Below are 24,785 nucleotides of genomic sequence, written 5' to 3' on the forward strand. Positions count from 1 at the left end.
TAGGGGGAAAAAACCTCTCGTACTGAGAGTAAAAAGTGCCCCTGTGTCCTACTGATCACCGACACTCCTATGTGAGCGTAGACGTAAGTGAGGCGGAAGTGAAAACCCAACATGTAAGTGTACCGTACCCTAAGTATAAATACATTTTTTTATTCTTTGTGTGTACCACATTGGTACCCACCCATTTCGAGTCTCCACTCTCTTTGCACACTCTCTATTGCTGAATACACCTCCTTTGCCGCGCACATTACCTGAGTACTTCTGCTCGCCCTTCAAACTGGTATCAGAGCTGTGGCAAGAGTGTGTCCCTTTCAAGGGCTATATGGGTCAGTCTTTGTGCACGGGCGTCAGGAGACATGCAAGTCGTCACTTCTATGTGCAAGTGACAGGCAGTTGAGACCAATCGGTGGTAAGTTTGACCAGTGGCAGCAGGCACAGGTCATGTTCAGGGCAGACGGCAGCTGGCACGAGGCGCAGGTCAGCTGTGACAGAGTAGATCACAATCAGGTAGTCGGCGGTTAGTTTTTTGACCAGGCGGCATCAACGTTTGACCTGTGTGACTACAGCGGAGACCAGGCGCAGGTCACGGGAGGCCACGGGGGATTGTTGCTAGAACTGCAACAGCATTTTTCACACAATTCAGTCAGCTTTAGTCATTTTTTTCTATTCATTATTTTATTTCCAGCAAGCAGGCCCCCTGCTGATTGACGGGGGTTCGCGCGTCCAAGTACAGCTTGCAGATTTGTGCTTTGGGGCTTTTCCCAAACTTGATGCTGTTCATGTGAAACAGTGATATCTGACCCAGAAATTGCAGACATTGTGCGCATTTGCTTTGGAAAATTTGGGGCTTTTCCTATACAAGTGAAATTTTGCTTAGTTGAGCCAATTTCACTGAGATTTGTGCACATTTGACCCCGAAATTTGGGTGTTTTGCAGAATTTGTGAAATTTCTGCAACATTTGCCCGTATTTGACACTCGAGATGATGTATTAATACAATTGGGGCAGATTTATTGCAAATTTTGGGGCTTTTTGCATCGGTGATGCATTTTGAGCCAATTTGGACTTGGGATGTATTAAATGTTGTAAAAGGGCAGCTTCTCTTGGTACATGTATTGCTGAATGCTCATTATGCAGTGAAACAGCGGTACATACAGCACTTAGGTTATTGCATTTGGGTGTTATGGTGATGTATTATTGAAGTGGGAGCTGTCCTTTGTGCATATGAATCAGATTTGGTTCATGTATATGCTGTAATCAGCCCTTGGGACAGAAATTGCAGCAAAATATCTGCTTCTTGGGCACTTTTGGAAGTGCAAGTTTGCATACCTGCTGTTATATTCAGCAACCTTGCTATTGGCTGAAAGTATTCAGCATTTTATTGCAGTTTTTTATCGCTGAAGATGGCTAGGAGTGCATCTACATTTGACACAAAGAATCTTTTTGAGATTTGTAAATTTGATGGCAATGGCTTTGATCTTTGGATAAATTGTATGTAGGGTATACTTTTTCTGAAGGATTGTGATGATGCTTTGGCAGAACATAAGCATGTTGCTTTGTCAGCCTAGGATTGGGCTAAAATGAATAAGAAAGCCATTACTTACATCAAAATGGCAATCATAGATGATATCTTGGTTGATATCAAGGGACTCACTACTGCTTATGTAGTTTGGGAGAAACTCAAGGCTACATATGAGAGTACGACTCCTGTCAATCAGGTACATCTCATGCGAAAGTTATGAGTCTAAGATCGCCTCAGAGTATTTAAATGCATTCAATGATACTTTGAGTTAGTTACATGATGCAAGCTTGCCAGCTTTTGATCTTATGTTGAAGGCTATCTTCTAGCTCATGACTTTGCCAGATTCATGGGAAGCATTGGTTGTGTCATTGAGCAACAACCCCAATTTAGCATTTGATAGTGTATGTGGTTCTATTCTCAATGAGGAGACTAGATGCAAGGCAAGTGGGGAGAATAGTGATCAGTTTACAATGTGAAAGGAAGATCTGAAAAGAGGTCAAATGCTGCAAATAAGAAAAAAAATCGCAACAAAAGCAAGGAAAAACAGCAAGATGTCACTTGCTATCAGTGTAGACGCAAAGGGTATAGAAAGCCCGATTGTAGATACTATAAAAAGGAGCAAGAACACAAGAAGAAGGCTAATGCAAAAGGCAAAAAGAATGAGAAGGATGGCAACTCTACCCCTAAAGAAACAGAGAAGGCAAATGTAGTGTCTAATATTGTTATTGAGGAGATAGAAGAAAATAAAGATGTTGATTTGCTGGTTGCATCTTCAGATCCACATGCTATGATAGTGAAAGATATGTATATCACTAAAAGGGATGTAATAGATGCCTTGTTGTCTGCTCATAATGGTTTGTCACAATCGTGGATTATTGACAGTGGTGCTTCATTTCATGTAACTCCATCTTTGGAGTGTTTTTCTTCTTATGCAGCAAGTAACCTTGGGAAAGTTTACCTAGGGAATAACCATGCATATGATATTGAAGGAATGGGCACCATACACTTGACTCTTGAAAATGGTCAAGAATTGATTCTTCATGATGTCATGTAAGTACTTAGCATTAAGAAGAGCTTGCTTTCTATTGGGTAGTTAGACAACAGGGGTTACTTCACTTCCTTTTGTGGTGGAATGTGGAAGATATAAAAAGGATCCATGCTAGTCACTAGAGGCGTTAAAAAGGGAACTCTATATTATCTTAACTGCAAGGTACTTCCTAGAAAGTTTGTTGCAATTGTAGATTTGCAGTCACTGATGGAGTTATGGCACAAGCATCTTAGACATATGAGCCGAAAGGGTTTACAAGCACTTTCTTCACTTGGAAGTGTTGATGTGAAAAACTCAAAGTCTGACTTTTGTGATGATTGTGTTTTGGAAAAACATGCAAAGAGTTCATACTCGCATGGAGTCTCTACGAAGGCATGTATTTTGGATTTAGTCCATTTTGATGTATGTACCATGCCAATAAAAACTCATAGTATAGCGGTTTCCGTTATTTTGTATCTTTTATTAATGACCATTCTAGAAAGTTATGGGTTTACTTGCTTAAGCAAAAGAGCGACGCATTGGACGCTTTTAAAAGGTTTTATGCGTTTGTTAGTACTCAAAAGGGTTTAAAATTAAAATGCAGAAGAACAAACAATGGGGAAGAGTCTGTATCTAAAGAATTCAATAAGTTTAGTGATGACAATGGGATCAAACGGGAGCGTACAGCTCCTTATAATCCGTCATCTAATGGTGCGGTTGAGCGAATGAATCACACTTTATGTGAGAAGATTCAGTGCATGCTGTCCACAGCTAATCTCTCGCAATCATTTTGGGGGGAGGCATTTAAAACCGTGATGTATATTTGCAACGGATCTCCACATCGTGCACTTGAAAGTGGCATCCTTGAAGAGGTTTGGTTTGGCAAACTTGCTTCATATGACCACTTAAGGGTCTTGCGAATGCTATGTACATGTACTTGTTGATAGCTGAACCAAACTTGACATGAAATCTCACCAAGGCATCTTCATGGGTTATGGAGATGAAGGTGAAATGGGTTATAGAGTTTGTGTTCCAAGCATGAAAAAGATACTACGCAGTCGAGATGTGGTATTTAACGAGTCAAAGCTATTGAAAACTTCCATATCTAGTGATTTAGACAAAAAGAAAGTAAAATTTCCGCATGATCAGCCACTCGGATTGCCATCAGCCACTTGAAATTTACCTCCATTTGATGCTGATTTTGATAATCAACATATCATTATTGAGCCAAATGACAATGGGCAGCAAAGGAATGCTGAAAATCAGTTCGGACAACAAAATTAGTATGCTGAAAATGAATCACAACAGCTTGAAAAGGTATTACAGCGACCTGAAAATGCAATTCAGCAGCCAAATAATGAGGTCATTGACATTCCTTTGGATGTGGATCCATTGCCTGATAACACAAATTATTGGGTGAGAAGGTCTACACATGTCAAAAGACCTATACAGAGGTTTGATCCCTCTTTGGACTACATTTTACTCACAGATAAGGGTGAGCCTCTCACATATAAAGAGGCATTATCATGTGAGTTAAAGAAAAAGTGGGAGCTAGCTATGCACGAAGAAATAAAATCTTTGTATGAGAATGATACTTGGGATTTGGTTTCATTGCCCAAAGATAGGAAAGCTATTCCTAATAAATGGGTCTATAAAGTCAAGTGTGTGGATGGTAAACCCAAATACAAAGCCAAGCTTGTGGCTAAGGTTTATACACAGAAAGAGGGGATTGACTTTCAATAAGTCTTTTCACATGTTGTCAAAATGACCACTCTTCGGGTATTGTATGGTGTTGTAGCATCTATGGATCTTAAACTTGATCAGATGGATGTCCTACATGGTGATTTAGAAGAAGAGCTGTACATGAAATAGCTAGAGGGCTTTATAATGCCAGAATAGGAGCACTTGGTGTATAGGCTTAAGAGAAGCTTAAAACAAGCTTCTAGACAGTGGTATAAAAAATTTGATGTCTTGTTCTCACATGGTTTTAGAAGAAGCAATGGAGATCAATGCTTATATATAAAGAAGGCTGATGATGGAAGCCTTATAATACTTGTGCTTTATGTGGATGATATGCTTATTCCTGGTAAGCATAAAAGCTAGGTTAATGTACTAAAAAGACAGTTAAATTCAGCCTTTTCCATGAAGGACATGGGTGCAGTTGAACACATTTTGGGCATGAGTGTGACAAGAGATAGAGAGCAGCAACTCTTATTTCTCTTACAAGAAAAGTACATCAGCAAAGTACTTGATCATTTTTCTATGGCAAATGCTAAGTCACTTGGTGTTCCTTTACCACCATATCTTAAGCTTAGCAAAAGCAGATTGCCCAAAAGCTGATAAGGCAAGTAGCTCTATGAAGGATGTTCCTTATGCTTCAGCTTGTGGGTCACTCATGTATGCTATGGTTGCTACTAGACCTAACATTGCTCATGCAGTGGGATTTGTGAGCGGGTTTATGTAAAATCCTGGCAAAGTGCATTGGGAGGCAGTGAAATGTATCTTCGGGTACCTTAAAAGCACACAAAGAAAATGTATTTGCTATGGAAAGGGTACGTTAGAGCTGCACGTTTATTGTGATGCAAACATGGCAGGTGACTTGGATACTTGTAAGTCTACTAGCGGGCACATCTTTATCTTAATTGGTGGGGCCATATCTTGGTGCTCTAGATTACAAAAAATAGTAGCACTTTCTACCATTGAGACTGAATATATTTCAGCCATTGAAGCTTCGAAAGAAGCTGTTTGACTTGATTGCTTGGTCAAGGATTTTGGGCTACCCACCAAAACACATGTACTTGGATGTGATAGCCAAAGTATTGTACGCCTGGCTAAGAATGCCATGTTTCATGTACGTACCAAACATATTGATGTGCGGTATCACTTTATGAGACAGGTTCTGGATGATGGTCTAGTCACACTGTCTAAGATCAAAACACAAGATAACCCTACAGATGCTCTCACTAAAAGTCTTGCAAAGGCTCAATATGAGCATCGCATTCGGCTAGTGGGAGTTGGTGAAAGGTTTGCTTAGGACCTCTAAGTGGAAGGTTGTTGGGTGTAAAGTCCCTTTCGCTACTTGCGTGTATATATTTACTTGCACATGTGAACATACCCTTGTGGGTGTAAGTGTACCGTACCCTAAGTGTAAATACATTCTTTTATTCTTTGTGTGTACCACACTGGTACACACCCATTTCGAGTCTCCACTCTCTACACACACTCTCTACTACTGCTGAATATGCCTCCTTTGTTGCACACACTACCAGAGTACTTGTGCTCCCCCTTCATTAACTATGCCCTGACACCTTTACATGTCATTGTTTCACTCGTGGCAAGCTTGGTCATTTCATGGCCAAGTGTTCGGACAAAAAGGATGCTACTGTTTCTCGTAATGGGGATACTAAAATGATGATGGAGACACTGCTTGCTGGGGAATGGCCTCCGTAGAAGGATGTGGTCTAGCAAAAGCAACCCGTGCTTTCTTCAAACTCACATGATTTGAGATGGGTTGATGTCCAACGTAGAAAGGGTAAGAAGGTTGAAATTTAGTAGTAGATGGATTCATCGTTAGGCATTCAAGATGCCTTTTGTACATATGTGTGTAGAAAGGATAGATCTTTTGAGCTGCCATGTTCAACTATCATGGACCCCTCTAGTTCAAAGCAGGCCGTGCGGCAACGATCATAGGTTGAGCGCCCTTGAGAGCACCCCGTGGACCCTCCGACACATCTTGCTTTTAATCATAGAGGCAAGGTGATCATCTCAAGGGATCGTCAATATCCTCATTTGCCTGTGACAAATGGAAGCAATCCCCTGCGAAACCTCCTCACACAGGACATGATGCTTTTGTAGTTTTGGCAGATTTTTTGGATAAAGAAATTTTGGAGAATTTAGTTGAAAAGGTGCAAGCAAGGCATGAGCAACCTCGCCTGTGAACTCCTAGATTTTACGAATGCGGATTGCCACTTGGAATGTCCGTGGGATTTGTTCCCACCATAAGCAACATGACATGTGGCGTATTTTTCATAATAACTGCTAGGATGCTTGTGTGCTATTGAGCACAAAAGCCATGATGATCGGGTTGTCATGGATTCTGTCTTTTATATGCTGGTTGCAAGGCTAAACACTATTCGGGTGTTCTCATGGTTGTTCACGAGAAATTCCAGCTAGTGTGTGTTAAGAATGATGTTCATGAATGCTTCTTGGTGATCGAGATTGTGTTTGAAGGGTAGGTCTTATGGCTGGTTGGCCTTTATGCACCCAATGACTCATTGCATCGTCAGGCCTTGTGAAGCCGTCTTCGGGGTTCTTTGAGATTGGGAAGACCAAGTTGCTTATGGGCTATTTTAACATGTGTGTTGACTTGTCCTAGTCCACTTCAAAACACTCTTTGATGGATAACCCAGAAAGTAGGGTGTGGCAAGCCTTTCTTATGGATGTCCTGAAACATGATCTTTGGTGTTGGCTTTCTCCATCGGCTTTAGGATTTACCTTTCACTCACCTCAATATGTGGCTACGTGGTCTCTATTAGACTGCATTTATGCCATGCATGAAGACTCCTTTTTACGAGAAATTTCAGAGATGCGAGTCTTGCAGCACTTATGTATTATCCAACCATTTTCCTTTGCAACTTGACATGATTAGGCAGCCGGTGGTTGCTTTTGCCGGTCTCTTAGGTAGGCTGCCCTTGAGATTCAACTCTTCCTTTTTAAGTCACAGTTTTCAAGGGCTACATGACCTAGCCGCTCGAAAGGTATCCATGTGATTTTCCACTACAAGGATTGAACTCCTTTGATGGATTGATTCCAAATGTCCAGAAGGTGTCAAGACAATATGGCATCTATCATGCTTCGCTTAGTAAGCAATGTTTGCATGCTATGGAAGACATGTTGGCCTTGGTCCATTTGTTGTTGCTTGGCCTACCGCATAATGATTTTTTGACCTCATTGGTAGCTGGATTGGGAAAACTTATTCAAGGCTTTCAACTACGGCCTTACCAACAAGCTAAGCTAAGGAATTTGATTGACAGTCTTCAAGATAGTTCTTGCCAGACTCTCAATTCTTTCAGGCCTTGCATGCATCCTCAGTGCGGGAAAATGTGGTGAGATTGCTAGATGCAAAAGGTCAAATGGTCACAGATCCTAGATCAATTGTAAGTATGTGTCAAGAATACTTCGCAAACCTTTTGTTCTTCTTCACAAGTTGCGCAAGCTTTTGCACCCTTTTATGCTTTGGTCAGAAATCAGGTTTCCCATGACATGCAAGATTTCCTAGAAGCTGATATCCGTGAGGGTGAAGTTATGGATGTCTAATTGCATCTACCAAATGATGAAAGCCTTGGCTAGGATGGCACCTGTGCATCCCTTTTGGAAAAACCTTTGGTTGCCATGTGCCAACAAATTTGGGCATCGTGCAACATGCCTTTATCATGGAAAGAAGGGCTGATCAAGTTGATTCCCAAAAGGTTTCCTCCCGTCCAAACTTACCCAGTGGAGACCCATTTCATTGATGGGCTCTATGTATAAGATCTTCGCGAAAGTGTTGGCAAACCACCTCCATAAACACTTGCCTTATCTTGTTCATTCTCACCAATATTGGTTTATTAAGGACAGAAATATTCTTTATAATATCCTCAATGCATAGATTGCCATAGACTATGCACGACACACACAACAAGAGGTTGATCTGGTGCAAATAGACTTGGAAAAGGCCTTTGACTTCTTGGAATGGCCTTTTGTTGCAGATCTCATGGAAGTTATGGGTTTTGAACCTCTCATGTCAAGGTTGATTAGGATCTACACCATCAGTATGGGTGCCACCTCCCATGTCATGCTAAATGGAGTCACTGAGTCTTTTTCCCTTGTGTGATTGATCTGATAGGGCTGTCCTCTCAACCTACTTTTCTTTGCACTTGCTACTCACCCTACTCTTTCCATGCTATCGCATCTTGTGGATATAGGGCAGCTAGTTGGTCTTTCTCTACCTTTGCAGTGGCAGTTTGTTGGTCAGACACTGACTGATGATACTTTCATGATTTTGAAAGCAAATGCTTCTAATATTTAGTTAGTCTTGCATGTATGGATGTTGTTTGGGCATGCATCGGTGGGCCTGCGAATCAATGCTACCAAATCTTCCCTTATTGATTGCACAACCTCCAATGTGGCGGATTTAGGAAGACAAGGTAAGATTGTATAGTACGGCAACATTGTAAGGCATCTTGGTTATCCCTTGGGGGTTGACGTGCAGCTGAAACTCTTGCTGAAATGGATATTGCAGAAATTGGAAGCCACGTTTGTCTATTGGAAATCTCAAGTTTGGCTATTCCATCTACGTCTCAAAGTAGCCTAGATCATTATGCTTCCTATGTGCACCTACTTCTTGCCATTGCTGCCTTGGAACAATATTGTCTTGAAGGATCTTGTCTGCCACTTCTGTTTCACGCTTTGGAAAAAGGATTCTGTGTAGGTAGGTATATCTTGGATATCATGGAGTCGTGTTTGCACCCCGAAATCCATGGGAGGTGGGGCCATTTTGAATGTAGGGGACCCATATAACAGCCCTCCGTTGGTCAATGTTTCAGGTCTTGAGTATCGGTCAACAACCTTGGACTCTTCTTGCTCATGCTTTCCTTGAAGAATGGGGCCTTTGGCATGGCAATACAAGGATTTAGGGTTCCTAGTGGCAGGTGCTTTATTTTGAGGCTCGCTTTTCTACATCTACCCCGGGTCTTCTTAACCATTTGATGCTTCATGAAAAATCATCCTTTCCAAGGCCCGTTGGCATCTAGTAGAGGACAGATAGGTGGTTAATTCATGCCGATGGAAATTCTAGTGTTTTGCCAATTCTTTCGTGGGAAGACAAGTTGGAGGAGAGACCTAAATTTAATTGCATGGCATGCCTTGAATTGACCTCAGTGGTTGATGCCTCTCTCTTGCCCCAATGCACCCTGATGTCCTTTCACACCATTAGAAGAGTCTTTCGAGTACTGTGTGGCTATAGAGATCTTTGGGGTAGAGTCTTCGATCTCTTGCAGGACCAATAGCCCTTTCCTATTTTGGATTCCGATTGCCCTTGGTAGGACTACGATCTTCCAAGGTGTTTGACCCTTCAGTCCTCTTCAATTAATCAGATTCATCATGATTAAAGATGGCACAATTCTCTTTGGGGATTGCACAAATCTAAAGCTTGGTGGAAATTGACAATAATGGAGGGATGGATCAATAAGACGCCATTCAAATGCAAGGTATTCATTTGGAGAATGTTGGTGGGGGGCCTCCCTCTTGGGTTGGTCCTTCACCACAGAGGTATATCTAATGGGAATTGTTTCTTTTGTACCACAACAGTGGAGTCTTCCCGTCACAAATTCATTTCTTGCCCTTTGAAGATTTGGGCCCTTCTCTCGGACATTTGGCTTGCGGTGCACAAGGATGTGTCCGCTTGACTGGAGTTGGTAACATATTTGGGCCACTCGCAATGCATTCATTTTTTATGCTGCCTCGGGCATTCAGTGTCGTGTTGCGAAGCTTAAGGGACTTCTCCAGTGGCAGCTTGACCTTCTGACTAGAGCCATCTTGTATCTTGTAATCTTGTACTTGTTTTTTTCATAACTAATACAATTACCTATTATATATATAGAGAGAGAGAGAGAGAGAGAGAGAGAGAGAGAGGTGTTGGAAATCATAATTGATTGATTGAATAGTGAAAAGAAAGCATTCATTGCATTTGTGTTGGTCATCTCCTATTTGTGACCTAGTTAGTTTGATAGGGACATTTGGAGCTTTGAGGAAAAGATCCAACTTGCATACAAGACACAACACAAGCCATACCCATGTTAGAGAAAAGGGGATGGACATCAAACTCATCTCCTAGCCATAGAACCAAGCAGGCCCATCCCTAAGCTTGGGGCTAGCAGCGTGTTGGGTCACAATCACATCCCAAGAGTTGGTGTCCCATACCACCAGCCCACACCATCCTAGTGTATGGACATGACAGCCATTGGGCCGAAAGTTCTAGAGTGGCGATAACACAATGAATTTTCACAATGGGCCTCTTGACCCAAGGCTGTGAGCAATGCTGTCCAAATGTCCAAGGATGTAACATCTAACATGCATCTATCTTCCGCCTGATGCATTACCTGCTTTCATCTGGCATTTTCAGCATTTAGGACAAGGTGCATTGTATTTTAGCTGGCAGCCCAATTGATCATTTGCTGGTTGGACATCTGGCCCATCTTGCTGCAATTGGCCCTTTTGGAAGTAGGGCAGCCATATTAGTTCAGGTGCTGCTACATATAGCAGCCCTCTTGCATGCCATTGTATTGACTCCAGCATTTTGCCATATTCATCATCAGCACTCTCCTCATCTTCACCGTTTCTCTTCACTCCTACTGTAGCAATCTTGTGCCCTCATTGACATGGACACCACTCCGTACCTGCACAGGTTTCTCCCTTGTATGCAGCCTTTGTTCAGATCAGTGCGGTTTCTCATTCATTTGCACCCCTGCATGCACATTTCTTCCATTTGCACACTCACATGTGTAAGGGGTGGTCATGTGGGAAAAATCATTTCCTAGCCTAAAAATCAAACATCTCCATGTGCTAGAGTGTGTCAAAAGTAGAATGAGGAGAAGGGATACAATGCTTAGGTGGAACACGTAGTAAGGGGAGCTATTGATGAGCTACTATAGATTGACAAGGCTCAAGATCATGATGGATTAGTTGTTGCGCACTTCCACATTCTTGAGGGACCTACATACTCCTCTTCAAGCGTGTGCATGTTAATAGAGCCCTATGCAAGGGGTTCCATCCAAGTGGGCTACCAAGTTTTGGACCCATCCAAATAGTAGAACTACAAGATGACCATGATTGGTCACACATTGGACAAGTTTTTTGGTTCTGTTCTAGGGCATCAATTGAGCGAACATGCTGAGAACCATGAGTACAAAGGAGTTGTGTAGATTGGCTTTAACAAGGATATCTACCCCTAACCATAATTTTACCATTAGTGTCATTGTTGAGGACAGCAGAGTACACAAATAGAAGATATATGGCTGCTTTGTGCATTTTCACAAGGCATGTGGGATCATACCACATGCGGTGGCATGTCATGCTCTTACACTGATTGAAGACTATAAGATTACCATGGGAGATGGATGTGGGGGTTCCTTTCACTCTATGAGTTAGTAATATGCAAAGTGCAAGCCTTAAGTGGAATGTTTTTGCATTAAATTGAATGAATTACTCGGCTATTTAATCTTGGTTTTGTCATTTAATGTATTATTCTTCTTGTTGCATGTTTAGTTGATGGTGGTGGTAACTTGCCTTTTTTTGTTTCTTGGTCTTGTAAGCATAGTGCTTTCTTTTTTTTCCCATTGGTGGGGGCACAGAGAGAGAGAGAGAGAGAGAGAGAGAGAGAGAGAGAGAGAGCTCTATGTGTAATGTCTTCACCAATCAAAAAAATTGATTTGCAAAGTTTCATAATGAATGTTTATCTTACATACAAACTCCTTGGTAGGCACTCTAAATCAGTGTGTGTGGGGTTCAATTCCCCTTGAGTTTAGATTAGTAATTTTCTTTGTGGGCATGAAACATGCATATTGAAAATTTTAGTGGATAATGTTGTGATGCTATGCAAACACGGTGTGAAAAAGCATGGAATGCATCATCATCTGACTTTCTTATTGATCAAGAGAGTCAATGTGATCTGAGTCAGTAGTACTAGTGTGAGTGGCATGAATGGTTTTAGATTTTTGGACAATTTTAACCTATTTTTGATATTATTTATTGTAAAAATATAAAAAAGTTAGAAAAGCTTCTAGATTAGGATAGCACGCAAAAAGCAAGTTGCTTTTTCAACCAGTTATTATGAGAATTTTCATAAAAGACAGATTGGCGAAATTGTGCGCGTCGTGATCACTGTTGACTAGCTGAAAACTGCACTTTGAACTGGAAGAAGAATGAGTGAGCTAGATCCCTGACCAGGTGTCGTGGTGTTTTGGAGTTTTACCGTCCTTCCGTAGCCAATGGAGCCATCAGATTTGGGTTTCGAGCAGCAGAGGAGTTGTTTTTTTTAAAACACGTCTTTGGTCTACGAAGAAGCTCCAAGAGCTCTAATGCCTGGAGATTGCTTTTGAGTAGTGCCAGACAAAGAATTTCAGGTTTTGTCAATACATATTGATTCAATTCATTGTGCTTTGTCTTTGTCGTGTTTACCTCTTGTCTGTTCTTTTTCTTCTCTTCCATCTTCTATCTCTACTTCATTCTATCTCTAATCCCTGGTGGATTCAACCTTTCGACAAAAATCCCTCTGACTTTGATGTTTTCTTTTTTATGTTTGTTTCCCTTTAATTTGTAAGATTCTTTGCTCTTTGGATTTAGAATATACTTTATGATGTTAAAAACAAGAAAAAGTTTAAATTCTGCAATAAGCAAGACATAGTTGCAATGCACTTGAGCCGAATTGCATTGTAGAGAGCTACATAGTGCACTCTTGCGAGTTTTAAAATAAATAACAATTGATATCAATGTATGTTGTGAATAAATTTAATATCATTAACATCATATGACAAAAAACATTATATATTCAAAAGATAGACCAAATATGATTTGCATTTTTTGATGGATAATGTATACAAGAAAAGTGTGTTACAGTGAAATTAGAGATAGATGGGACCTCCTTATCTTAGATTTACATGTTTATTAAGTTTCATTAAAAAGTGACAAGACAGCCCCTTTGCTTATGTCGAGAGCATAAGGAGAGATGTTGGGAGCACTATTAATAACCTTTGGGTAATATTGCTTTGGAACATTGACAAGCAAAATGACTTATTTGCTTATCTTTATTGCAAGCATTGAGAAAAGAAGTGAGCTAAGAGGGTGTTGATATGGGAAATAAAAATTTAACCTTAAATCCAAGAAAATTGCTACCAAATGTTGCTAATAAACTAACTTATATGTAATCTCTATGGTAGGGAGAAGATAATCTCAACACAAAATTTGTTCAAGAGTGCTACATCAACATGCACAATTTGACTAAGCAAATAAAAATGAGCCATTAAGTGAATATAGGGATGACTCTTTAGTGAATTGCTTGAGTTGCAATTACACCAAAAAGAAAAACTCTATCAAATAGAAAATGGAAGCTTATGATTTGTGCCTTAGATTGAGGGTATGTGAAGTAAATAATTGTTTTTCAATGCTCTAGTTGATTGTTCCACTTAATGCAATATTGGGAAATCTATTTTTGATATTTTATATTGATGTACTCTTTACTCCCTTTTATACTTGAAATAGCAATACTAACTTGAGATCTATACCTTGCATCAAGAGCTAATAAAACAAAAACATGCGTTTTTCAATTCTTGGCTAATGGTCCGGACCACTCGAATGTAATGGTTGATCTTGGATACTCACTTTCAAGGGAGTGTCTCAATAGGTTATCATCTACACTCCCTTGGGCATTCAACAATATCAGTTTCATTGCTTGAGATTCACACATTAGATTGAGTTTAAAAAAGTAAAACATACTCTTTTCAATGCTCTAACTAATGGCGCCACTAGAGTGCAAAAATTGAGTTTATAATATCCATTTTTGAGCAGCATTTCAAAACAATGTCTCGCTCGCATAACCTGATTTCTAGAGTAATCCATGTGTAACTCAAATTTAGGAGTTATTTACAAAGTAGTTTGAACATTTGAATGCAAATCTTTCAATCGAAGAAATCTATTCACAAAGTTTTGATTTAGAACTAGACCATTTTCACACACACACACACACACATATATATTGTAGGTTATACATTGTTCTTTTAAAGTAAATCCATTACTACCATGAGAGAGAGAGAGAGAGAGAGAGAGGTTGCCCACATTCAACAGTATAACAAAGTTTTAATGTCCAACATCAAATTTCCCAAACTACATATTTTCTTTTTTAGATCTTGTTAACATGGTTCTAAAAAAGTGCAAACACACATTTACAACACCACCATTTGGGATTCACATTTGAAACTAATCCAATAATGTGATTACACTATGTATAGTTTCTAGATTATAATACTCCATGATTATTATAAGTGGCCACATGTGCACACACACACACACACACAAGTTTTTAATCTCCTAAATTAAAGTGTGGAGAAATTTAAATAAAGCACATGTAGAGATACCAAGCTAGACATTATATCAATGTCAAGAAAAAGACACAAAAACAAGGTGAAAACAAGCACATTTAATCAATACATTACCAAGCTAAAAGGCTCTTACATTTGTAAGGCTTAAAGTGAGTCCCACATAATTTAGAGTGTTATGTAACCTCCTCTTTATGATGAAAAGATTCAATAAATAAATTGAAAGGCCAACACAAGTATTATGCTACATACACCTCCAATAGAGGCTAAATGGACTATGAGATGATCAATATTTCTCATATCATGTAAAACTTAGGAATGAATGAGTTCCATGTCAAGTCCCTAGCTAGTGTTGCCAAAAGAGTACAATCATGATGAAAAATGAGTTACCTACCACTAGGGGGTATGCTAAGATGTATTATGTTATACACAAGGTAGGGGGTGAGGGCTCTTAGGAGCTCTTTAATCACTTCTCCAGTTCTATGACAACGTACACCTAATATGCTAGTTTGTGTCCAAGTAGTCTCTGTCCCCTTATGGCAGTAACTTTGGAACTGTTCACTAAGCCATAAGGAAACCTGTAACATAATATTGATGGAGGGCTTAGGGCACTTTGAGGACTGGTTGTAGAAAGCTTTTGTGACTCGTTGAAATACAATCAACTTGCTCCCTCAGGCTTCTCTCTTGCTTTCTTGCTAGAGATTTGTAAAGGCACTCCTAACAAATTCATTTTAATTCAATGATCTGCTCAGATTGCTATATGAGAGAGAGAGTGTGTGTGTGTGACCCCATCAAAGGTTCCCTTTGTATATGGATAAAGCTGATTTTAATTGTTGTAACTCGCTCACAATTTTTAGTAAGCCTCCAGGAAAACCTTGATTGGCAAGAAAAATGCCATTCAATTTTTGTTTCCTGTCTTGAGGAAAATTGCCACCTTTGAAGGCAGGCCGAAGAAATCTTAAACACTTGATGGCCATGATTAAATTTTTGCTTCCTGTCTTCAGAAAAATTTCCACCTCTGTGGTCCAACCCAAAAAGCCTAAAGTTGAACTCTCTACTGTCAATTTCGAACACAGTTTTTGGGACTTTTTGCTAAGGTTCTAATTTCAAGCTACCCAGAACTGTTAAAATTTCAGATCTCAAGCTAAGGTTGTAATTTCAGAACCATTAAAATTTATCAAAAGACCAGAGACGCCTGGACAATGAGACTTCTATAAAGAGCTTAAATTGACATCCCGGAGTTCTGCAGTGGCTTTTTCAGGAAATACAGGAATAATGTGACACCCACTACCAAGTTCAAACCCACCAAGTGTGAGTAGGTGTGGTACAATCCGAATGGACCAATGATAATAGGGCACCTGGCAATAGTCCTGTACAGGACTAGTGTGCAGCATGTAATTGTAAGGAGCATCATCAAGCAGAGCTTCCAACTTTCTGAGAGTCGATGCAAGTACACTTGCCAGCTTTTGCAACTGCATTAATAGCATAAAAACACGATAAGTTACTGGGCTTTGATTCTATTTGTTTCCTCTGAAAATGAATGAAAGAAGACATCACTGAACAACAATAGAAAGTATAGTATGGCTAGTTGTACTGAACTTGCACATTCACCACACAACCCACAGGCATTACAACCAAAACAAAACATGCATTTGTCCTCTATAAAGACAGCAGAGACAACAGAAGTGTGTGCACATTGGTATGTCATCAAATCCCAATCATACATACCAAAACCAGAACATTCTTCACCTTCTCTCCAACTGTTCAGCCCATCACAAGTTCTGCACATTCCTTCTGATGTCCCTCACCATATAGCGGCAGCATTTTCAAATGGTTATTGACTGAATTCTAGTTTACTGCATCCATCATGAAAAAGAAGCAAAGTGATAGACCAATAGTTGACATCTGGAGGACATTCAAAGAGACTATTCCACGTAAAGATGGGAGCCAGGGATGAAAGAAACACCATCTCTACCTCGACTGTGGCAAAGGGATGTTAAAATGAGAAGTTCTTCAATCAGGAGCATTAAGAAAGTGTAATGTGAGGAGGCACCTAGAGGTGAAGAGGGGTATTGTCCATGGGGGCGAATGGGCAAGGTCTTGGAAAAGAGAGACAAGGCCAGGACCATAGGAAGGGAGAAAAGAGGGATCCGCCAGTGGTTGTTGCAAGGGACGGGATCTGAAAAGAACAGCAAAGAGAGGAGCAACAATAGCCTCCTATCCAAAGCCTAAGAACAGCAGCTCTCAAACACAAGGTCTGCAAAATAAGAAAGTCAAAACAAGTGTGGCGCATCTAATATATATATAGGAAATACTCAATAAGTGGCCACATAACCTCACTGCTTGTATATTATGTATGTAGTACTCTCTCTTTTTCTTGTAGATTGTAATGGTGGAGAAGAAGAAGAAGAAAGACTGGGATTTTCACCTCCTATCTTGTGTGCATTCTTTGTGTATTGTGTGTTTTGCAAGAGCTCAAGCTCCCTCTCTCCCCCCATCTTTTCATCCCTCTCTTACACTGCCACACTCTCTTCACACAAGCAAGAAGGTAGAGGCAAGAAGCAAGGAAGCTCTCTCAAGATTGCACACCACAACAATCACCTTATCTATTCACTTTTTAGTTTTTATACATGAGGTTGGGTTGGGTATCCTACGCGTCTTTTTGGCCCAAAACTGGACCTCTTTTGATTTGTGAATACATTTGTTTTAATTGGCCTTTCTCAATCTAAGCAAATTGAAGGTCCATGCCCATGTGACCATCGATAAAGAAAACACAAAATTTGAAATGCATCATGGACACCTAAATAGGGTGTACTCCACTTGACACACTTGGGAATCAAACCATAACCCAAATGTTCACGAAGTGAAGAACGCACAATAATCTAGGAGCTGTACAAGTCACATGTTAATCAAGAAACTCTCCATGAGCACCAACATGATGCTTGTTCCCTCATGTAAAGCATGTACCAAAAGCATAAAACTACAAGCATCCATGAACTTGAGACAACAACATTCAAGTACTCCATCCCCAAAAACATTCTATGTAGTAGAGGAACATATCATTAGGACACGTTTTTCCAAGCTTGATATTAAAACATGTGGTGGAACTCCTAGATCTTTGGGCAAGCAAGATATTTGCATAAGTTATGCGAGACATGGGCAGGTCCATCAATGGCAAGGGTTCAATAGTTGAGAACAAGTGATTAATGAATGATCTAATGTGCAATTGCAAGGTGCAGAATAATCGGGGCTTTTGAACCTTAGTACCAAAGTTTCAATGAAAATACTAAATTTGGGTACTTGCAATTGCAATTCTTGGATTAAAATATGTTTTTAATGCAAAAACATCAAGGAAAAAGCTGAAAATGCAAGCCAAGTTTTTGTGTCAATTTTGAGAAAATGAAGGTAGTTTTTGAGGCAGTTGTGGCATCCAAGGAAGGGGTTGTGGCTGTTTTTACAGCATCATGGTGGTTTCCCCTCTTTCTTGCAAGCATGCATGCAAAGACACATCATTTTCTCATCTTCTCCAAAGGGTGCTCAAGGCAGTTGAAGAGGTCATGTTATGCCAATACTAGCTATGGGCTGCTTTGGACAGTGTAGACTTGCTGTTTAGGGTTGCATGTAGTTTACTGGTAAACGCAGCAGTGTACCACCGATCAGAGGTTGGAGACTGTGCACAGTCTGCTGTAAACAGCAGGCTGAAACAGTGCATGAGAATGTCAGGACCTGCAATGCTGAAAACGCAAGCTGGCTAACCTTGGAGATGATGGACAACACGCTGAACAGTAGTCTCGGATAGTTTGCGGCAGTCGCCAGTAGCTAAGAGCTATCGCCTACAGCAATGGACAGGATGAAGATCATGTGGCTGCAGTCGATGATGGCTAGATAGCAGATGGAGGCAGGCTGCAAGCTGGAAACTGGGCGCCAACAACAGCAGAGGGTGTGTGGGCTGGTGTAACCTCCAAACAAGGATAATAGCTGAATGGGGGCAGCCTGTCTATTTATAGATGTGGAAGGGTGTCCCAAAAATTAGGGTTTCCACTAAACTCTCTCAAACCGCTCCCTGTTTTAGGGTTTCCACTGAACTCTCTCGAACCACTTCCCGTTTTAGGGTTTTACTCTAAAAGAGCATTTTAGTGTGTTTTGGACCTGTTTAAGAGGCTAATCAACAAGTAATGCATATTTTAGCTCAACAGTATTCTGGATTTAGTCCATTCTGATGTTTGCACCATGCCAATAAAAACTCATAGTGGTTTCCGTTATTTTGTGTCTTTTATTGATGACTATTCTAGGAAGCTATGGGTCTTACTTGATTAAGCAGAAAAGTGAGGCATTGGATGTTTTTAAAAGATTTTATGCATTGGTTAATACTCAAAAAGGCCTAAAGTTAAAATGCATAAGAATAGATAATGGGGGAGAGTATGTATCTAAAGAATTCAATAAGTTTTGTGATGACAATGGGATTAAACAAGAGCTTACAGCTCCTTACAATCCATCTTCTAATGGTGTGGCTGAGCGAATGAATCGCACGTTATGTGAGAAGATTTAGTGCATGCTGTCCACAACTAATCTCTCACAATCATTTTGGGGAGAGGCACTTAAAACCGCAGTGCATATTTGCAACCGATCTACATATCATGCACTTGAAAGTGGCATCCTTGAAGAGGTTTGGTCTGGCAAACCTACTTCATATGACCACTTAAGATTCTTTGGCTGCAAATGCTATGTACATGTACTTGTTGATAGCAAAACCAAACTTGACATGAAATCTTATAGAGGCATCTTTAGGGTTATGGAGATGAGGGTGAAATGGGCTATCGAGTTTGGGTTCCAAGCATAAAAAGGGTGCTACGCAGCCATGATGTGATATTCAATAAGTCAAAGCTATTGGAAAATGTCACATCTAGTGACTCAGACAAAAAGAAAGTAAAATTTCAGCATGATCAGTTACTTGAGCAGCCATCAACCACTGAAAATTCAGCTCCTTTTAATGCTGATTATGACAATCAGCGTATAATTATTGAGCCAGATGAAAATAGACAACAAGGGGAGGCTGAACATCAGCTTTTGAGCACCAAAATCAGCATGCTGAAAATGAATAACAGCAGCCTGAAATTGTATTACAGCAACTTGAACATGCATTTCAGCAGCCAAACTATGAGGTCATTGACATTCCCTTGGATGTGGCTCCACTACCTAACAACACAGATCATTGGGTAAGAAGGTCTACACATGTCAGAAGACCTATAGAACGATTTGATCCTTCTTTGGACTGCATTTTGCTCACAGATGAAGGTAAGCCCCTTATGTATAAAGAGGCCTTATCATGTGAGTTGAAAAAAAAATGGGAGTTAGCTATGCAAAAAGAAATGAAGTCATTGTACCAAAATGATACTTGGGATTTGGTTACATTGCCCAAAGATAAAAAAGCCATTCCTAACAAATGGGTCTATAAAATCAAATGTGTGGATGGCAAACCCAAATACAAAGCCAGACTTGTGGCTAAGGGCTATACACAAAAGGAGGGCATTGATTTTCAAGAAGTGTTTTCTCCTGTTGTCAAAATGACTACTCTTCGAGTGTTATTTGCCACTGTAGCATCTATGGTTCTTGAACTAGATCAAATGGATGTTAAAATTGCATTTCTGTATGGTGATCTAGAAGAAGAGTTGTACATGAAACAACCCAAAGGCTTTGTTATACATGGAAAGGAGCATTTGGTATGTAAGCTTAAGAGAAACTTGTATGGTTTGAAACACGCTCCTAGACAATGGTATAAAAAGTTTGATGCCTTCATGCTCTCACATGGTTTTAAAAGAAGTAGTGCAGATCACTGCTTATATATTAAGAAGGCTGATGATGGAAGCCTTATTATACTTGTGCTTTATGTGGATGATATGCTTATTGCTGGTAAGCATAAAAGCCAAATTAATACATTGGAAAAAATAGCTGAATTCAGCCTTTTCTATGAAGGATTTGGGTGCAGCTAATCATATTTTGGGCATGCGAGTCACACGAGATAGAGAGCAACAACTCTTATTTCTCTCACAAGAAAAGTACATTAGCAAAGTACTTCATCGTTTTTCTATGTCTGATGCTAAGCCTCTTAGTGTACCTTTTCCACCCTATCTTAAGCTTAGCAAAGCAGATTGCCCAAAAGATGACAAGGCAGCCAGTACCATGAAGGGTGTTCCTTATGCTTCAGCTTGTGGTTCACTCATGTATGCTATGGTTGCTACTAGACCTGACATTGCTTATGTAGTAGGAGTTGTAAGCAGGTTCATGTCAAATCCTGGCAAAGCACATTGGGAAGCAGTGAAATGTATCTTACGGTACCTTAAGGGCACACAAAAGAAATGTATTTGCCATGGCAAGGGTACGTTGAATCTACAGGGGTATTGTAATGCAGACATGGCAGGTGACTTGGATACTTGCAAATCTACTAGCGGGTATATCTTTACCTTGAAGGGTGGGGCGGTTTCTTGGTGCTCTAGATTGCAAGAAATAGTAGCACTCTCTACCATTGAAGCTGAATATATTTCGGCCACTGAGGCTTCAAAAGAAGCAGTTTGGCTTGGTCGTTTGGTCAAGGATTTTGGGCTACCCACCAAAACACATGTACTTAGATGTGATAGCCAGAGCGTTGTATGCCTGGCTAAGAATGCCATGTTTCATGCACGTACCAAACATATTGATGTTCAGTATCATTTTATTAGATAAGTTTTGGATGATGGTCTAGTCACCCTGACTAAGATCAAATCACAAGATAACCTTGTAGATGTTCTCACTAAAAGTCTTGCAAAGGCTGCACATGAGCATTGCATTAGACTTGTGGGAGTTGGTTAAAGATTCACTTAGGACCTTTAAGTGGGAGGTTGTTGGGTGTAAAGGCCCTTTACGCACTCTCCCGTGTATATATTACTTCACACATGTGAACCCACCCTAACGGGTGTAAGTGTACTATACCCTAAGTATAAATACATTCTTTTATTCTTTGTGTGTACCACAATGGTACACACCCATCCAACGACTCATTCACACTCCATCACTGTCAAACACTCCTCAGCTCTTAGCTCTCTTTCTCTATCTGCTTCCGCTTTGCCTCTGCATATGGACACTTTAATAATAAGTGTCAAAGTGTGGTGTGCCTTAGGACTTCAATGTGAATGCACAGTGATATGGGATGTCATCTACTCTATCTACACAGTGGAGATACACAATACAATCTTCATGATCTAGGACAGCTCATTTGCAGTTGTGGGCCTAGAGGCTCTGCCCAACCATCCAAAACTAGAGCCTATTAACCTCACAAGGTGGCATATCTAGAAGACCCATTGCTAGTTGGTATTTAGCAATAAGAGCCTCTCAGTGCATGCCACTTTTGTAGAGCTCTAGCGATTCATCATTCACTCCCTCAAAGCCCACTAGGAGCAACTTCAAGGAGAAACTCTGCATCGACGGGAGCTTCAGCAGTAGTTCCTTCACACTTAGGGCTGCCATAACCTGTTTTTCATCTACACTCCTCCATGGCTTCCTTTCCCCATATACCCCAAACCACCCTAAGAGGCCTTATATAGATGAGACATGATGTGATTTGCACCCAACTCTAGTTAGACTGTTGCGCATTTGAACTTCGTTTTATTTTCTTCTTAGTATAATCAGCCACACCTTTTTTGGCAAAAACAGAGTCGTTCTAGTTGATTCAACCCCATCCAGTTAGCTGCAAGTCAGCCTAAAAGAGATAGCACACCAAGTATTGACCTGATAGTGTTAGAGAGATGTAGTTCCCTCACATAACTTTTGTTTACATGAGGTTGGAAGATCTTGTATGCAGCCCCATTTAATGGAATCAAAATCATATGCATTGAAGAAAGAAGGGGTTCAAGAGCTCCAAGACTCTTTATTGTTCTTTGATGATCATGGGGGGAAATCATCAAGCTTGAGCCTTGAATATGATTGAAAGATGAACTGATGACTGCTCCTCCAGCTTTGCGCTCATGGCAGCCATCTATTCCTCCATCCATTGCATCAACATTGGCATCCATGTCCATGTTGATGGAAGGGACTCTGGGGTCTTTGGCTATTGTGATAGCACAAAGGTTACACACCAAACCAAAAAAATTTAGTTGTTCAATATTGAAACAATAAACTCACAAAGAGAGAGAGAGGCTAGATTCTGTGCAAGTCCACAACACCCAAGAGAATTACTGTACACATCCAAGGAATAGGACTGATCAACAACATACAAGGGAAGGATCTGCTGTAAGCAAATCTGAAGATTGCATGAGGCAGAGTACAAGGAACAAAATGCCTTGGTGCACTGCTAGTCATGCGCTCCTCTGTATTGCACCACCATCAGTGTCCAATGGGAAAGAAACCAAGGAGTTTGGAGCACTTGGCTATGACAATATGGAAGATGGAACAGAAAAGAAAGAAACTGATGGATTCTGTGCTATACGTTACACCCAACACCCCAAGTGTGCCTGCACATACAAGAAATGGGACTGATCTACAATCCACGAGCATCTGCTGTAAACATCAGGAATCTGGACATCTGAGAATTGCAGTAGGTGGAGCACAACATACAAAAGCCTGGGTACAATGTTGTAAAGGAGATCAGCAGCCTTTGTACACTGCTAAGGGGAAGTAGCCGACCGGCAGCTGACCTCTTGATCAGGCCAGACCAGGTCCAACCTGGCTGCCACATGGAGGCTGGACCTGCCACAACAGCAGTCCAACTATCCACTGATGTTCACAGCTCCTGTCCACTGATTATGGTATTGCAACAGCATGCTTGCTCCTGACGAAGGTCCATGCTGGATACAGTACCTTTAAGTGTAAAAAGTATCCAGGACTAGTGAAATGTGTATGAGCTTGTACAGTTAAAGTTTACTGAATTGACTGGACCCATGTGACAAATATGCCCAGACTTGACTTTTGACTCTTAACAATCTCCTCATCAAAAAGACCGGCAACCAGGAAAACAAGATGTAAAAGGCTACATTAAAAGAACAAATAAACAGAACACATATGTTCCAGTTGTGCCTTGTGATCTTCCTCCCTTCTCTCAAAAATCAGAGCCAAAGAAATGAATATTTTCTCCAATCAAAAGAAGGGCCCAAGAAAACAAGGATAATTCAGGAAATATCTTACTTCTAGATCACTTGCATCTTCAAAGTTGGAAGCATGTATGCGAGGAAGAATCCACGTTTCATATGGGTATTTAGGTGCATAGGGTGCAAGGACAATATACTCGGATGAGCAATCTATCACCCGACTTCCATCTTTAAGCTCCTGCTCCAAAATGTCACAGAAGACACACCTTCTTGTTTTGTTAAAATGGCTTATTGAGCCATCAATTTCAAGTTGCACATGGTGAGGAATAATTGGCAGTCCAATAATCTGACTATGTGAATGCTGCAAAGAAGCTCCAGCTGCTTTCCCTTTGTTCTTGAACACCTGCATATCAACATGGAAATCTAAAGATATGTTCATTTGTGCTAGCCTGGCAGGAAATTGTGAGGCATCTTCATATTTCTGGCCTTTCATGAGATAAAGGTTTAATTACCTGTACGAATTTCACATGTAGACATTAAACAAGGACATGAATGTCCCTATATTAACCATGTAAAACCCTTGTTTACTGATTGATGTTCAAAAGGGATAGTCCTCAAGGCAGGACTAGCCAAGACAAGTAAAATTTGCCAACTACATGATCTCAAGAACATAATATCAAAAGATTTACATATGTTATCAAAGGACTAGAATTGATCAAGGTCTTAAAAGACTGGGCTCCAAGGAAACTATGATTTCTTTTTCTATACTAACCAAAATGTTCCTCCAACAAAAGACAAGAAATCTAATAATCTGAAAATCAATCCCCAACAGCCAAATTGCTTCCTAAACTGCATGTGGCTCGAGCAATTGCATGTTTTGCAAACTCGACCATTATCATATATCAAACAAGATGACTATTTCTTATTGTAAATAAGCCATGTCTTCAAAACAACAAAAGAACAGAGAAATGAGTAAGGCCTTGCTTTTTTTACGCTCCTCTTGGTTGAGGGAAAGGTATATTTTAGCTACATATGAGCCTTTTGTCAGGCTAC

The 24,785-nt window shown here is 40.4% G+C and overlaps 2 protein-coding genes across 3 annotated transcripts in view; one reads left to right on the forward strand and one right to left on the reverse strand.

Moving 5' to 3' along the window:
* Positions 1-12,699, forward strand: part of LOC148023210 (putative pentatricopeptide repeat-containing protein At3g01580) — a 28,771-nt gene extending 16,072 nt beyond the window's left edge. Inside the window, exon 2 of the mRNA XM_087696203.1 lies at positions 12,533-12,699. The gene's annotated coding sequence lies outside the window, so the exon portion shown is untranslated. The remainder of the gene's footprint in view (positions 1-12,532) is intronic.
* Positions 12,700-14,864: 2,165 nt separating this feature from the next.
* Positions 14,865-24,785, reverse strand: part of LOC148023211 (putative galactose-1-phosphate uridyltransferase) — a 34,971-nt gene continuing 25,050 nt past the window's right edge. Inside the window, exons 2-3 of one of the 2 annotated variants that reach the window (XM_087696207.1) lie at positions 23,830-24,135; positions 14,908-16,148 (exon numbers count right to left, since the gene is read on the reverse strand). In XM_087696207.1, coding sequence (XP_087552333.1) covers positions 15,888-16,148; positions 23,830-24,135 — 567 coding nt within the window. In that variant the 3' untranslated portion in view covers positions 14,908-15,887. Of the gene's footprint in view, positions 16,149-23,829; positions 24,136-24,785 lie in introns of both variants that reach the window. The other variant, XM_087696208.1, reaches the window with a different exon arrangement.

Source organism: Lygodium microphyllum, chromosome 16 (genome assembly GCF_053477565.2).
Source record: "Lygodium microphyllum isolate KBCC chromosome 16, Lygodium_microphyllum_v1.1.10, whole genome shotgun sequence".
In the NCBI taxonomy this organism is placed as follows: domain Eukaryota; kingdom Viridiplantae; phylum Streptophyta; class Polypodiopsida; order Schizaeales; family Lygodiaceae; genus Lygodium; species Lygodium microphyllum.